Here is a 17,152-nt window from a genome sequence, read left to right on the forward strand (position 1 = left end):
AACGGAGTTGGTTTTCAAAGGTAACATGGTTTATTAAATATTTTCTTGTATTGTACAGAGAGAGGGGGATAAAAGTACATGTTGCTAACTCAGGGGCCATTTTGAACAAGATTGGTGTGGATCTTGACTATGTCAGACCAGGAATTTCAATGTATGGACAAGCACCTGGTAAACACATAAACGATCCTTTTAATACAGTGTATAACCAGGGTCTTCCAAATAAGAAACGATTGTCTTAATGCAGTTAATTCTTAACTAGTAGAATTCTTCTTGTTTCTTCCAAGTTCGTCAGGTAGTATTGTTAATTTGATTTTAAAATAAACCCCAAAAAGCAATGTGTTTTAAATTACACTTGCAATTACATTTCGCTTAAAATTTGTTAAACCCGTAAATTAACTTGCTGTATTTATGTAATGGATATGTCCCGCTATAAATTTGGGGGAATACATTTCAAGTTTAATTAAATACAAAAACTAAGCTACCACGGTATAGAGCTAATTAGACTGCACGGAAGGGGTTATATACTTGTTGTAAAGTCTAGTCACTTTTGAATCGTGCAGGTTGTCAGTTTACCTTAATACAATGTAACATTTATCAATCGAGTATGATCATTCTTTACTGACCTAGAATTTTTATCACATATTCCTTTCCTCATCAGATACAAGTGACTTTGGCATCAACGCAACCAAGACAGCTGGACTGAAACCAGCGCTGAGTTGGCATGCTAAGGCCAGTGCTGTAAATGATCTTGAACCTGGACGAGTTGTCGGATATGATCAAACATATAGGTAGGCATGTTTTCTTAAACCAAATGTAACTGAAAGTACAAAAGTACAATTACTGGTATATTCAAAAAGTTTACTCACAATTATTTTAGCTCGAATTATATGGAATCTTGAAGCATATTTTAACAACTTAAGTTCACTTACTGGAGCTCAGATGAGGAAACAGGGTCGACGTTCCTTTTAAACAAATTCTTCATAAAATCACGAAAACGTCTGCTCTGCCATAAAATTATGTTTCTGATAATGCTGGTTGTATTGTTCTCACCGTATGTTTTGGAACGGATATCTGTTAACATTAGTTGAATGTCATTCAGCTCTAAATCAACATTTTGATCAAGTATTTATTTTGACTTTCTCCTGAATTTTGATTGTCAAATATTTCCAGATGTACCTCAAATGAGAGAGTCGCTGTAATACCCATTGGATACGCCGATGGTTACCTTAGAAACATGTTCAAAAATGGTTACGTGAGTACAGAAGATGGTAGGTTATATGGTCCGAGTTCCTGAAATAATATTTCAACTTGTCTCCCTTAGACTTCATATATAATCCTACTGAATAATAATATGGATAAGTCCAATAATAGTTAAAGTACTATGGGTAGGCATAGAGGCGACATTTGCATATTTGTTTTTATTCTTGGCCAATACTTATCATAATGTGGCCTCAAGATATTATCTCGTGGCCACGACATATTATCTCGTGGCCAAGACATATTATCTCATGACCACAACTTAATATCTCGTGGCCACAACTTACTATCTTGAGGCCACGACTTATTTGGTCGTTTCATATTGAACAAAAGTTAATATCACACTGGCCATAACTTTCATAGGAGTGGCGGGTCAAACGCAGCAGCGGTGAACAAGGGGAACTAATTATTCTATACTTTACTAATTATTGTACCTCTTTCTTCTTTTTTGTATGGTCATTTGTTTCTTTCATTATTCTTTTATTAAGTATTTAACCCATTACCCCATGAGCATTTTGTGAAAAATGGCTGTTTTCATTGAAAGTCTCCCGGTACAAGTTAAAGTTGCTATAAAACTATAAAAACTGCTTCAATACTAATCAAACTTGGCACAATTGTTGACTGGACCATTGCCTTTGCAACAACATGCTCAGTCTTAAATTTCCTGTTACCATGGCAACTAGGGGACATCTCAAAATTGCCAAAAATCATTATTTTGCGTTGATTTTTTCATCAAAATTGATTTCAAAGTGCTGCCACTTCTCATTGCATTGAGATAGAGTCAAAGGCTTTTCAGCATTGGTTACACGTTACCTTATGATCGACCTGTGGTCATTTTTAGCCTCTCACAAGTCCAAAATTTTCTTGGCGATGAGGGGGACTCCGCCCCCTTTAAACCCCCCAAACAGAAGGGGGCACATCCCCCTACTGGCAACCCCCCTGATTGGATGGGGGACGGCGCCGAAAAAGTGCTCAATTTTTTAAACAACTTTTCTCGAACAAAAACAAGTGTTTGGGGGCCTAAATAAGGCATTTTTTCACCATTTGAGAAAGCAAAAAGGGGGGTGAAAGAGGTGTAGAAAGGCGTATATATCTGGTAATGGGTTAATTAACCTTTTACCCCATGAGCATATTGCGAAAAATGGCCGTTTTCATTGAAAAGCCTCCTGTAACAAGTTCAAACTGCTATGAAAAATGCTTCAATACTGATGAAACTTGGCACAAATATTAACTAGACCTGTAATGAATTTTAGTGATATTTTTTACATAATATCATGTAGATACATACGAATGGTTAACTAAAAATAAGGAATGAAGTAGGTGGAATATATTTAGTCGGATACATGTAACAATAGCAAACGAGTTTTATTTCTTTTTGTTATATCTAAGGATTGCAACTTGTTATTATTCAATTATAAGCTTCATAGAATAGAGGCTTTAAAGTGTACGGAATACCGTTAGGGCCATCGTGGTTATACGTTAAAATACAGAGGGCGACAATGCGATAGTGTGATGACGACAATACGACAGTGCGATGGCGACAATGCGATAACGCGATAGTACGATGACGACAGGGCAATATTGTTATCGCACTGTCGCCATCGCATTGTCGCATTGTCGTCGTCGCACTACCGTATTGTCGTCATCGCACTATCGCATTGTTGTACTGTCGTCATCGCATTATCGCACTGTTGCCATCGCATTGTCGCACTGTCGTCATCGCGTTATCGTATTGTCGACTAACTTAACTTAAGGAGTTATACATACACGGAAAATGTAATAAATTGTGTGAAACTTTAATAAAGTAGAAATATTTCAGATGAAAATGATGTTATGCTGACATTTAAAAGATGCAAAAAAAATTGTTAATTACTGGAATAAAAAAGACAAACAAATTATATAAACAGATTATATTCATAGATCATATTACAAAAAAGTGTACTGTAATATACAGGAAATTAGGTGACATTCGTAATTCCTTATTAACAAAGGGTGTCACATCCAAGGATTTCTATCAAAGGCACCAATTCATATTCAGTAAACTCCCTCTTATGGGATCAACCATAACTTGCAAAATGATGTGACGTAATCGTATACGCACTGTTAATTTAATATGATGTCACGGCGTTGGGCACGCTTACATATACAAAATGTACGTTCTACAAGTTAAGAAAATTAAGCATTCTTTTATATAGCTTACATCGAAACGTACCTTTAAACATTTTATTTTATTTTTTGCATATTTTAAAAGAAATATGCAAACAGATGTACCAACTATAATCATGAAATTACGAGATAGGTATTACCCCGAAGGCCGTCTGTTTTCGGTTGGACTTCCTGTAAAACTTAAATATATGTACAAGTATTAACATTTCCAATAATGCTTGGATTCGCCGTTCAAGGTTAGCATATATAGAAATGATTTTTCATTTCTTGCCTAATACCCTTTTCATCCGCATTCAAATATCGTCTGGATGCAGTGAAAATTATATTGGGTAATTTCACTGTGTTTTTGAAATCATCAGTGTAAGACTTTTGTAATATATTGAATTCCCTACTGGCACAGATATATCTATATTTAGCTCCATGTTATTGGTCAGCTGGCTGATAAGCCTTAATTCACCTAGCATCACCTCTCTTAAAATATTTAGAAACCGAACAACTGCATGTTAAATCTCTCTACCCGTGCTGCCCAGTAACTATCATATAGCAGACATTACAGTTTTGCATAACAACAATAATATCATCTCACTATATCATCACCATCCTTAAAATATAATAATCTAAATCATCAACATAAATTCAGTCTTCGTCATTATAATAGAAATCTAATGTAAATAAGAAATGAATCACATGTTTTTGTTTTTTTTGTTTTTTTGTTGTTTTTTTTTTTCAGAGATAAAGTTACATATTTTTTCAGATGACAAATATATCAAATAACACAATTCACGATTCCTGAATTATGATCATTATAAAAAAGGTAAAGAGTTAGAAAAAAGTCTGTCTCATCACAAGGAGAAAACTTTGCATCGTAAATTTTACCGTTAAATGCACCGCTCTACCAATCGCAACTACTCGGCCCTTTCAGTGAGTCTTCGGATACGGACCTCGAATACACAGAACGGATGCGGTATTTCTGTCTAACCTACGCTAAGAAACTAAACATGTAAACAAATAGTATTTTAATGCTGGGAGTTGTTGACAAGTTTATTTCCAATATATGTAGTAAAAGTCCACCTAAAATAAGTGAATTCATAGGTACAAAAGCAAACAATACATTATTTATTAACCAGGTTTTCCGAAGATTAGATTGAGGTATGTCGGCGGGCGGGCGGATGGGCGGACGTAAACAATTTCTTCTGTGCGCAACTCCTCCTACATTTCTCAACGGATTTGACCAAACTTTCACAGAAGCTTTGTCATCAAGTGCCCTGGCGCATATCGTCGGGGTTTTGTGATTGGATAATATTTGACCTAATTATGGCCCTTTGTTTTTTTTCCTTATATAGAATATATAGTGAACAATTTCTTCTGTGTGCAACTTCTCCTACATTTCTCAATGGATTTTAACCAAACTTTTACAGAGGCTTTGTCATCAAGTGCCCTGGCGCATACTGTCAGGGTTTTGTGATTGGATAATATCGTCGGGGTTTTGTGATTGGATAATATTTGACCTAATTATGACCCTTTGTTTTTTTTCCTTATATAGAATATATAGTGAACAATTTCTTCTGTGCGCAACTCCTCCTACATTTCTCAACGGAATTTGACCAAACTTTCACAGAGGCTTTGTCATCAAGTGCCGTGGCGCATATTGTCAGGGTTTTCTGATTGTATAATATTTGACCTAATTATGACCCTTTGCTTTTTTTCCTTATACAGATTATATAGTAAACAACTTTTACCATGCGCAACTTCTCCTACATATCTCAACGGATTTTGACCAAACTTTCACAGAAGCTTTGTTATCAAGTTCCCTGGAGCACGTTATCGGGGTTTTGTAATTGGATAATATTTGACCTAATTATGGCCCTTTGTTTTTTTTCCTTATGCAGAATATATAGTGAAAAAATTCTTCTGTGCTGAACTCCTACATTTCTCAACGGATTTTGTTCAAACTTTCACAGAAGCTTTGTCATTCAGTGCCCTGGCGCATATTGTCAGGGTTTTGTGATTGGATAATTTTTTATCTAATTATGGCCCTTTGCTATTTTTTCCTTATATAGAATATATAGTGAACACTTCTTCTGTGGCAATTCCTCCTACATTATTCATGTTTTTTTTCATTATACAGATTATATAGTGAACAATTTTTACCATGCGCAACTTCTACATTTCTCAACAGATTTTGACCAAACTTTCACAGAAGCTTTGTCATCCAGTGCCCTGGCGCATATCGTCGTGGTTTTGTGAATGTATAATATTTGACCTAATTATGGGTCTTTGTATTTGACCTAATTATGGGTCTTCTTCTTCCAATTTCTTCTGTGCGCAACTCCTCCTACATTTCTCAACGGAATTTGACCAAACTTTCACAGAGGCTTTGTCATCAAGTGCCTTGGCGCATATTGTCAGGGTTTTCTGATTGTATAATATTTGACCTAATTATGGCCCTTTGTTTTTTTCCTTATACAGATTATATAGTGAACAATTTTTACCATGCGCAACTTCTCCTACATTTCTCAACGGATTTTGACCAAACTTTCACAGAAGCTTTGTTATCAAGTTCCCTGGAGCACGTTATCGGGGTTTTGTAATTGGATAATATTTGACCTAATTATGGCCCTTTGTTTTTTTTCCTTATACAGAATATATAGTATAAAAATTCTTCTGTGCTGAACTCCTACATTTCTCAACGGATTTTGACCAAACTTTCACAGAAGCTTTGTCATCCAGTGCCCTGGCGTATATTGTCAGGGTTTTGTGATTGGATAATTTTTTATCTAATTATGGCCCTTTGTTTTTTCCTTATATAGAATATATAGTGAACACTTCTTCTGCGGCAATTCCTCCTACATTATTCATGTTTTACATTGCACATAGTTATATTGTTTGTTGCTTGTATTTGTATTTCAAATGCAACATATTTATCTACAATGGTGATAATTGAAAACCTGGTTTCGTGGCATTGCCATGTTTCTTGAATAATTATTATTATGGTTGTGGAAACCGAAAGTACAAAAAAACAACCTGTTGACATTTAATCGGATTTGTTTAAAATTGAACATCAGTGGGCATATTTAAATCAGACATATTTTCAAGCATAAGAGTACCGGAACAGACATTAGATGTCAAATATATACATTCGTTTTACATTATCTGTTTCTGTTTACATCTGAAACCACGTGGTAGAAGTATTGTTTCCGAGGTTATATGCCGCTCTACCCCGCCAAACAACAGATCATGGTCAGAAGACGCTCATTTGTAAACGACAGATTTCTCATGGTTAAAATGTCAGTCTGGACAATTAACCATTAACTAACAATGATAATGTGATTTAATCATATTTTATTGCTTGAAACATGTACATGTAACATAGAGATTACATTAATACAAAACAGAATACAATAAATACGAGTAAGGAAACATGTATGTTAACAGTTTGAAGCAAATGGGTTGGGCCACAAGTTTTACCAACATTAATGAAGGCCCTTCCCAGGCAAGTTTAAATAACAAAATGTTCATTAGAAAGATACAAAACTTGTTTACGTAATTAATGTGTTAGGCGAAGAAACAAGAAAATATATGTTTTTTGCGCATCATCAGAGCAATATTTACAGTTTGCTTCTATATATATCTATATTGATTTAAAAGTATTTAGATGACAATATTATGAGAAAAAAAAAAAACAACAACAAAAAAAATTGATATGAGGTTTAAATATCATGAAATAGAAAAAAAAAATACACATTCTAAAAACATTCAAACTTCAAACAATGATAATAACAAGTATCGTGGATTGACGTGTAATCGATACTGACCTGAATTCGATACTTTATTTTTTTGTTTACCGCGACACCGCCGGAAGTGGAATGACGTCACACGGGATTTCATAAAACTACCTAGTTCCTAACTTTAATCGAACACTATACAATTTTGCAAAATGCGCAAGAAAAACGTAAGTTTATTTACTTTTAAAAATGAAATGAATAAAACTAAACTTTTTACTAATACTTTTGTTACATGTTTCAAAATAAAAAGCTCTGTGAATAATAATTTTGCAAATAAAGAAAAAAGCTTCATGGGGGGTCCTGCATCGTCTGCTATCTGAGGTCACATGATCGTCATGTGATTTCCATGGTCTATAAATAAGTACAGGGTGTTTGAAAAATACTTACCTGTTATAACATTTTGAGATTATTGAAAAGTATTTTATCTTTAAATTAACATTATAACAACTATTTATAATTTGGTTTTTTTTCTTATAGGCAATTATCTGAAAACAGCCATGAAGTATAGGCTGTATAGTCCTACAGCCATGACTTCTGCTTACCAAGCTGTGAAAGATGCCTGTATGCCTATTAAAACTGCTGCTCGCCAGTATGGTGTACCCCAGACTACTCTAAGTGACCGTGTCCTGGGTAGAATAGATCCAGATACTGTATCCTCTGGACCACAGGCTTTATTCTCCCAAGAGCAAGAGGCTTTGTTTGTTCAGCATCTTAAAGCCATGGCAGAATTGGGGTATGGGTATTCCCGTACTGAAATCACCTCTCAAGCCAGTAACTTTGCCTTATTTCTTGGCTTACGGGATAAGAATCATCCACTCAGTGATAGATGGTTCCGTGGTTTTATGGATAGATGGCCTGTGATGAAAGTTTTGAAACCAAGAGCACTTTCCAATTACAGAGCACAGGCTTCTTCTAAGGAAGCAATTTCTTCTTTCTTTGATAACCTCCAGTCTGTATTGAAGGACAATAATTTGATGGACAGCCCTGAACTAATTTATAATGTTGATGAGAAGGGTGTCCAGACTGAACACAGTCCACCTTACATTGTTTGTACGAGTAAAACAACTCCAGCAATAACCTCTGCCCGCTCATCCACCACTACTATTTTTAGCCTGTGGTAATGCTATTGGTTCTCAAATTCCTCCCTACTTTATTTTCAAGGGACAGAGAATGAGGAGTGAGTTAATGGAGGGGTCATCACCAGGAGCACAAGGCACCGTTACAGACAGTGGCTGGTCGAATACTGCCATTTTTCTTGAGTATCTGGAAACTCACTTTCTTAAATATGTACAGAGACCCAATAGTGAAACACCTGTTCTAATCATTTATGATGGTCATAAGTCACATATAAATCTTCAAGTTATCAACTGGGCAAAAGATCATCATGTTATCCTAATGGTATTGCCAGCTCATACAAGTCATATTCTACAACCTTTAGATGTTGGATGTTTTGGCCCTCTCCAAAGAATATACAATTCTGAATGTCAAAAAATTTTGAGGAACAATCCAGCATCTAAAATTACAAGGTACAATATTTGTTCCTTGGTGTGTCCAGCATATACTTCAGCTCTGTCTGTTGTAAATCTAAGGTCATCATTTAAACGCAGTGGTATATTTCCTTTTAACCCTGCTGTTATTACAGACAGTCAACTGGCACCATCTAAGGCCTATTCAACACCACAGTCTGAATCATGCTCCTCATCTGATTTACCTCAGCCAGCGTGTTCTACTGAAAATCAGAACCAAATTTCAAAAGAACCACATTCATTCTTTAAAGCTGCAGAGACAGTAATAGTAAATAAACAAAGGTTTGAACAAAAGACAAAACACGCTACTTTGAGTAAAATTGTTTCTGGGAAATCAGTTACAACTTCTGAAATTGAAAAACAAATTACTGATCATCAAAATGAAATGAGTTCAAAATATTCAAAATCAAAAACTAAAAGGTCTGCAAGTGGCAAAGGTAAAACAAATAAGGTACATAAACGTCAAAAAGTGGTTGATAGCTCTGACTCTGAAGATTCTTCAGATGTTTCAGATGATGAGAAATGTTGTGTTTGTAAACTTTTCAACCAAAAGAACTACAAAACTGTGTTTCTCTGGTGTTCACTTCATGGGCTCAATGTGACTTCCAGTCTTGCAATCACTGGACACATCTAAAGTACTGTTGCAAAGAGACTGTAGTTAGGACACATGATGTCTTCATCTGTCCATGCCATAACACTGAAAATACTGAGGAATAATCCATATAAGAAATAACACTACAAGTTCAAACAGTTTGTTTTAAATTTAATGTTTCCAGTTATTTTTATATTGTTACAAGACTTTTGGGTAGTGACTGTACATGTGGTACTCTTCAATTTTGGAGTCTCGAATACATGTATACGTCAATTTTTTTTCTGGAAGGACAGATTTATATATGACTTTTGTGGAATATTTTCAAAAGGAATAACATTGATTAAATAATTGAAAACATGTGATTAACAAGAAAATAAGTTAAATTAAAGGTAAGGCTATATTTTTTTGTATTTCTGTTCGTTTTTTACTAAAGAAAATTGCCAAAAATATCTTGTCGTATCGAAAACCCGTCAATCCAGGATAAAATGGTTTCCTGCGGGGAACATAATGATATAAAGATATTTCATTTAACTATTTTCAACATTGTTGGTGGGGGGGGGGGGGGTAAATAAACGTTTGTACAAGGAATAAAGTTGCCAATAATGACCGTTGAAGACCTGAGACCGGAGAAGGTCGAACATAAAACAATTATTTCTTTTAAGAAAATGATTAAATATCATTTTCTGAATAATTCCGAGCAAAAAAATTAAGTAAACACACAAGCTTACGCATTTAGTATGGCAGATGCCACTACGAATATTTTAATATTGTAGATTTTCAGTATAAACAATTTATTGTTTGTAATATTTGAGATAGATATTAAAGAAACATTGTTAATTTTATACATATCATTCAAGTTTTTCCACCTTAAACGGTAAAATAACTATAGAAAATTAGAAATATCACGTAGGTGTAATTCGGACTAATTCCCTAGAGGTAAATCCGTAACGTACCGGCAAACGGTATTTAGCTAGGTTTTCGAAAAGGTCAATTAACCAATCAATTACGGTTTACAGATCACATGCTTCCCCATGTACCGAAAACAGGTCACATGCTCCTCCATGCCTCAAAAGTTAAACGCGTACCAATACCCTGCGGTCTACAGACCGCAGGGACTAATAATCGACCGCATCATTACTCGTTATTCAATGACATGTAATATCTTAATAATTATGCGGGTTTTTTTTGTTTGTTGCTGTTGTTTTTGTTTTTTTTGTCTTTTTTTTTTTAGATAACATTTTCTTGTATTATATTGTTGAATCTTAAAATTACGTCAAAGAACGTAGTAAAATGACTATCAATATGTACAATAACATGTTCTTACAAAGTAAAACAAGAAATTAAAAGCATTGATGCATAGCATCAAAGGGCGTCCAAGCAAGAAATGCAGCAAGTCAAGATGAACTAGTAGACATATGATGACAAGATATTCTTATAATCTACCAGAATTGTATATCACTTATGAATCAGCGGACGAAAGACATTGTTCATTATGAACTTTGATTGGCATGCTAGAGATTAGAATATTACTTGTTATTTCTTTATGATCGTGGTTATTAATAGCAACGGATAAACATGTATACAATCATTTATAATCCATATGTGTAACGCATGATCAACACGTACCACACTTGTGTAATTGTCCCTTATTATGTTATCGCTATTAGCGAAGACCCCCTCTTAACCCATTACTTCATGAGCATTTTGTGAAAAATGGCTGTTTTCATTGAAAAGTCTCCCGTTACAAGTTCAAATTGCTATAATACTGTAAAAACTGCTTCAACACTAATCAAACTTGGCACAAATGTTGACTGGACCATTGCCCTTGCAACAACATGCTCAGGCTTAAATTTTCTGTTACCATGGCAACGAGGGGACATCTCAAAATTGCCAAAAATCACTATTTTGCGTTGATTTTTTCCATTATAATTGATTTCAAAGTGCTGCAACTTCTCAATGGATTGAGATAGAGTCAAATGCTTTTCAGCGTTGGCTACACGTTACCTTATGATCAATCTGGGGTCATTTATAGCCTCTTACAAGTCCAAAATTTTCTTGGCGATGAGGGGGACTCCGCCCCCCTTCAAACCCCCCAAACAGAAGGGGGCACATCCCCCTTCTGCCAACCCCCTGATGAATCTTTTGGTTGGGGGGCCGCGCCGAAAAAGTGGTCACTTTTTTTAACAACATTTCTCAAACAAAAACAAGTGTTAAGGGCCTAAATAATGCATTTTTTCACCATTTGAGACAACAAAAGGGGGGGGTGAAAAAGGCGTTAAAAGGCGTGTATATGAAGTAATGGGTTAACAGAAAATGATGAAAATACTTGAAATTACTCTAAATCGCGTTTTTCCATGTTTAAACATGGCCTGTCATATAAATTTGAAGAAAAATTGTTGTTTTGTATATTTTTGTATTTTTTTCATTAACCCATTACTTCATGAGCATTTTGTGAAAAATGGCTGTTTTCATTGAAAAGTCTCCCGTTACAAGTTCAAATTGCTATAATACTGTAAAAACTGCTTCAACACTAATCAAACTTGGCACAAATGTTGACTGGACCATTGCCCTTGCAACAACATGCTCAGGCTTAAATTTTCTGTTACCATGGCAACGAGGGGACATCTCAAAATTGCCAAAAATCACTATTTTGCGTTGATTTTTGTGCCCCCACGTTAGTGGCGGGCATTTAGATTTACCCTTGTCCGTCCGTCCATCCGTCCGTCCGTCCGTCCGTCCTTCCGTCCGTCCGTCCGTCCGTCCGTTCACTTTTGTGTCGCACGTAACTCAAAAAGTATTTGACCTAGAGTCATGAAACTTTACAGGAATGTTGATCAGCATGTGTAGTTGTGCACCTGGGTATTTTCTTCTGGATATTTTTAGTATTTTCAGAGTTATTGCCCTTGACTTAGTTAAATTTTTCAATTTTCAACTTGTGTCGCATGTAACTCAAAAAGTATTTGACCTAGAGTCATGAAACTTTACAGGAATGTTGATCAGCATGTGTAGTTGTGCACCTGGGTATTTTCGTCTGGATATTTTTAGTATTTTCAGAGTTATTGCCCTTGACTTAGTAAAATTTTGCAATTTTCAACTTGTGTCGCAGGTAACTCAAAAATTATTTGACCTAGAGTCATGAAACTTTACAGGAATGTTGATCAGCATGTGTAGTTGTGCACCTGGGTATTTTCGTCTGGATATTTTTAGTATTTTCATAGTTATTGCCCTTGATTTAGTAAAATTTTGCAATTTTCAACTTGTGTCGCACGTAACTCAAAAAGTATTTGACCTAGAGTCATGAAACTTTACAGGAATGTTGATCAGCATGTGTAGTTGTGCACCTGGGTATTTTCGTCTGGATATTTTTAGTATTTTCATAGTTATTGCCCTTGATTTAGTAAAATTTTGCAATTTTCAACTTGTGTCGCACGTAACTCAAAAAGTATTTGACCTAGAGTTATGAAACTTTACAGGAATGTTGATCAGCATGTGTAGTTGTGCACCTGGGTATTTTCGTCTGGATATTCTTAGTATTTTCAGAGTTATTGCCCTTGAGTTAGTAAAATTTGGCAATTTTCAACATGTGTCGCTCGTAGCTCAAAAAGTATTTGACCTAGAGTCATGAAACTTTACAGGAATATTGATCAGCATGTGCAGTTGTGCACCAGGTATTTTCGTCTGGATTTATTCAGTATTTTTAGAGTAATTGCCCTACACTTAGTTTCTCAAAAAGGATTTGACATAGTTATTAAACCTTATGGGCAGGTTGCTCAGCATATTTTAGATTTGCACCTGGGGTTTCGCTTGTGGATTTATCCAGTATTTGTAGAGTTATATCCCTTGACTTAGTAAAAAGATTGACAGAACAGTGGCGCGGTGGGGGCACCCGTGTCCTATGGACACATTTCTAGTTTCCATTATAATTGATTTCAAAGTGCTGCAACTTCTCAATGGATTGAGATAGAGTCAAATGCTTTTCAGCGTTGGCTACACGTTACCTTATGATCAATCTGGGGTCATTTATAGCCTCTTACAAGTCCAAAATTTTCTTGGCGATGAGGGGGACTCCGCCCCCCTTCAAACCCCCCAAACAGAAGGGGGCACATCCCCCTTCTGCCAACCCCCTGATGAATCTTTTGGTTGGGGGGCCGCGCCGAAAAAGTGGTCACTTTTTTTAACAACATTTCTCAAACAAAAACAAGTGTTAAGGGCCTAAATAATGCATTTTTTCACCATTTGAGACAACAAAAGGGGGGGGGGTGAAAAAGGCGTTAAAAGGCGTGTATATGAAGTAATGGGTTAACAGAAAATGATGAAAATACTTGAAATTACTCTAAATCGCGTTTTTCCATGTTTAAACATGGCCTGTCATATAAATTTGAAGAAAAATTGTTGTTTTGTATATTTTTGTATTTTTTTCATTAACCCATTACTTCATGAGCATTTTGTGAAAAATGGCTGTTTTCATTGAAAAGTCTCCCGTTACAAGTTCAAATTGCTATAATACTGTAAAAACTGCTTCAACACTAATCAAACTTGGCACAAATGTTGACTGGACCATTGCCCTTGCAACAACATGCTCAGGCTTAAATTTTCTGTTACCATGGCAACGAGGGGACATCTCAAAATTGCCAAAAATCACTATTTTGCGTTGATTTTTTCCATTATAATTGATTTCAAAGTGCTGCAACTTCTCAATGGATTGAGATAGAGTCAAATGCTTTTCAGCGTTGGTTACACGTTACCTTATGATCAATCTGGGGTCATTTATAGCCTCTTACAAGTCCAAAATTTTCTTGGCGATGAGGGGGACTCCGCCCCCCTTCAAACCCCCCAAACAGAAGGGGGCACATCCCCCTTCTGCCAACCCCCTGATGAATCTTTTGGTTGGGGGGCCGCGCCGAAAAAGTGGTCACTTTTTTTAACAACATTTCTCAAACAAAAACAAGTGTTAAGGGCCTAAATAATGCATTTTTTCACCATTTGAGACAACAAAAGGGGGGGGGTGAAAAAGGCGTTAAAAGGCGTGTATATGAAGTAATGGGTTAACAGAAAATGATGAAAATACTTGAAATTACTCTAAATCGCGTTTTTCCATGTTTAAACATGGCCTGTCATATAAATTTGAAGAAAAATTGTTGTTTTGTATATTTTTGTATTTTTTTCATTAACCCATTACTTCATGAGCATTTTGTGAAAAATGGCTGTTTTCATTGAAAAGTCTCCCGTTACAAGTTCAAATTGCTATAATACTGTAAAAACTGCTTCAACACTAATCAAACTTGGCACAAATGTTGACTGGACCATTGCCCTTGCAACAACATGCTCAGGCTTAAATTTTCTGTTACCATGGCAACGAGGGGACATCTCAAAATTGCCAAAAATCACTATTTTGCGTTGATTTTTTTCCATTATAATTGATTTCAAAGTGCTGCAACTTCTCAATGGATTGAGATAGAGTCAAATGCTTTTCAGCGTTGGTTACACGTTACCTTATGATCAATCTGGGGTCATTTATAGCCTCTTACAAGTCCAAAATTTTCTTGGCGATGAGGGGGACTCCGCCCCCCTTCAAACCCCCCAAACAGAAGGGGGCACATCCCCCTTCTGCCAACCCCCTGATGAATCTTTTGGTTGGGGGGCCGCGCCGAAAAAGTGGTCACTTTTTTTAACAACATTTCTCAAACAAAAACAAGTGTTAAGGGCCTAAATAATGCATTTTTTCACCATTTGAGACAACAAAAGGGGGGGGGGGTGAAAAAGGCGTTAAAAGGCGTGTATATGAAGTAATGGGTTAAGGTATCTGTTCACACTTAGTAAAAATATGACACTGGTTATATTACCATGTTGATCATGTTGAGCATAATTGTTTATTATACAATAATTGTAATATCTATTAATTTTAATAAAAAAATACAAATTTTATGAATATTGTTTTCTTTTCTTTTTTGTGTTTTATGTGCTATTTTAATACTGCGTTTTTATGTTTAGTACTCTTTTTTTTATTAAAATTGTAAAATAAATTTTAAGAATTCAATTGTCATATTGACCGACGATTATAAGTCAAAACTTAACTGGAAAAAGTCAGTAAATTATGGTTAATCTTTCAATATATAATATTGTTTATTCTTAAACCATGTACATGTACATTTGTATCTTTCTTTATCATTTTTTAAATTATCAATCAATTGAATAATTCATAAAATCTAATTTGTAACTTTGAATAATTCCTCGGCATCTTTACTAAACACGAATACTAATTAAATAAAATGTTTCAAAGTTGATTATGTCATATTAATACCATAAAAATGTACCTTTTTCTCAATTATTGTACATATTTATTGTTTTTATCTCATATAGATAAAATGAAACATGCTATTGTTGTTGTTTTTGGTTTTGTTTTTTTTTCGAATTGTAACGCTATCTCACATCTATTCCAAAACCGGGAGAGACCGGACAATAAACATGTGGTACTAGTAAATCCCGGTCAAAATAGACCGGGAGAGACCGCGAATTACCGATAGGAGTGATAAATAGATATATCTATAAATAGATTTTCGGAATATTTAGGTCATCAACTGATCATTCTAGGATACATGTACAACAATAACATACCATGATAAGCCAATGTGTACTACAAAATGATAAATAAAAAACCCCGAAGAGCGCGATTTATTGACGGAAAAGGTTATTTCATTTGAAAATGTTTGCATTGCGAAATTCTCCAGTAACATATCGCGACATTTAATTAATAATCAAGCACCCTCATACCGATCGGAATGATCGGCTTTTATTATGACCGACTAAAAGGCTCGAGAAGCTGCTGTCGCCCTTTCACAAAATCTGATTTCATTCGATAAGAGGCGCCGCGCTTCGGCGCGAACGCCAATAAAATGAATGTCAAAATATATAAATTTAAGATATTAAGCTAATATTCTCAACATTCCTGTACGATAGCCTGACCAGGGGCGTAGCTAGCGTAACGCACTTATGTGCGTAACATTTATTGAGAAAAATGAAAATTATATACATATGTAGTGAAATTATCAGCAAATCAATTGTAGAGGCATAAACGCCGCTTCATTATTTGGCGTTATCGTCTACATGACCACGGATGCGGCAACCATGGAGCAAATGGCTATTGTTTCTAAGTTCAGATAATCTTTATGTTCATTTATATGTTCGTATATCTCTTTACGTTTCAACATATTTATAGACCTAAAGTAAATATTCCTTGAACATCGTCAACTTCATGATAAACATATCCATACAAAATAGCATATCATAAATAACTCACTTGACATGCTTATTCTCCATTTTAAACACATTTTCTGCGCCGAGAAAATGTGCTATGACTAAGACTACTTCCTATGTTATTTGAACACATGGTGTTTTAGCATTTCATACGAATGAGATTTTTGGTGCGTCAATGAGAAGAAAACAAAAGGTAAATTTTATACGCGGATGTGGACGCTGGACGACACGGTGCGAGTCTTCACTGTTGCAGGCATCGTTCACTATAGAATCTGCGCTGCAGTATTTTTATCAAAATGTAAAAAGCTGTCTGCACTTGCTTCAAGCCGCGAGCTAAGCAACAAGAAAATATTTCTTGCGCTCAACAACAACAACAACAACAACAATAATTATAATAATAATAATAATAAAATCTTTATTTATAGAAGGTAACACACAAAGTTCACAGTAAGAAGTATACTTATTTTCAGTATGGCCTTCTGATTTAACAATAACAAAGAAAAAAATGTAGATTTATACAAATATTTAAAATCTTTTGATATAAAATGTTTTTATATTATTTAATGTAAAGG

The 17,152-nt window shown here is 35.2% G+C and overlaps 2 protein-coding genes across 2 annotated transcripts in view; both read left to right on the forward strand.

The window, feature by feature from the left end:
- Window positions 1–17,152, forward strand: part of LOC132751565 (alanine racemase-like) — an 82,554-nt gene that overhangs the window by 56,078 nt on the left and 9,324 nt on the right. Inside the window, exons 6-8 of the mRNA XM_060741738.1 lie at window positions 59–168; window positions 659–788; window positions 1,171–1,268. Coding sequence (XP_060597721.1) covers window positions 59–168; window positions 659–788; window positions 1,171–1,268 — 338 coding nt within the window. The remainder of the gene's footprint in view (window positions 1–58; window positions 169–658; window positions 789–1,170; window positions 1,269–17,152) is intronic.
- Window positions 8,308–10,506, forward strand: LOC132751568 (uncharacterized). Its single transcript, XM_060741740.1, has one exon. The coding sequence runs from the start codon at window positions 8,379–8,381 to the stop codon at window positions 9,366–9,368; it is 990 nt and encodes a 329-aa protein (XP_060597723.1). The 5' UTR covers window positions 8,308–8,378; the 3' UTR covers window positions 9,369–10,506.

Source organism: Ruditapes philippinarum, unplaced genomic scaffold, assembly GCF_026571515.1.
Source record: "Ruditapes philippinarum isolate M1 unplaced genomic scaffold, ASM2657151v2 ctg540_1_1_1_1, whole genome shotgun sequence".
In the NCBI taxonomy this organism is placed as follows: Eukaryota; Metazoa; Mollusca; class Bivalvia; order Venerida; family Veneridae; genus Ruditapes; species Ruditapes philippinarum.

What these genes read in the sequence shown, in the direction of transcription:
- LOC132751568 (XM_060741740.1), top strand. Translation starts at nt 8,379, where the DNA reads ATGAGGAGTGAGTTAATGGAGGGGTCATCACCAGGAGCACAAGGCACC.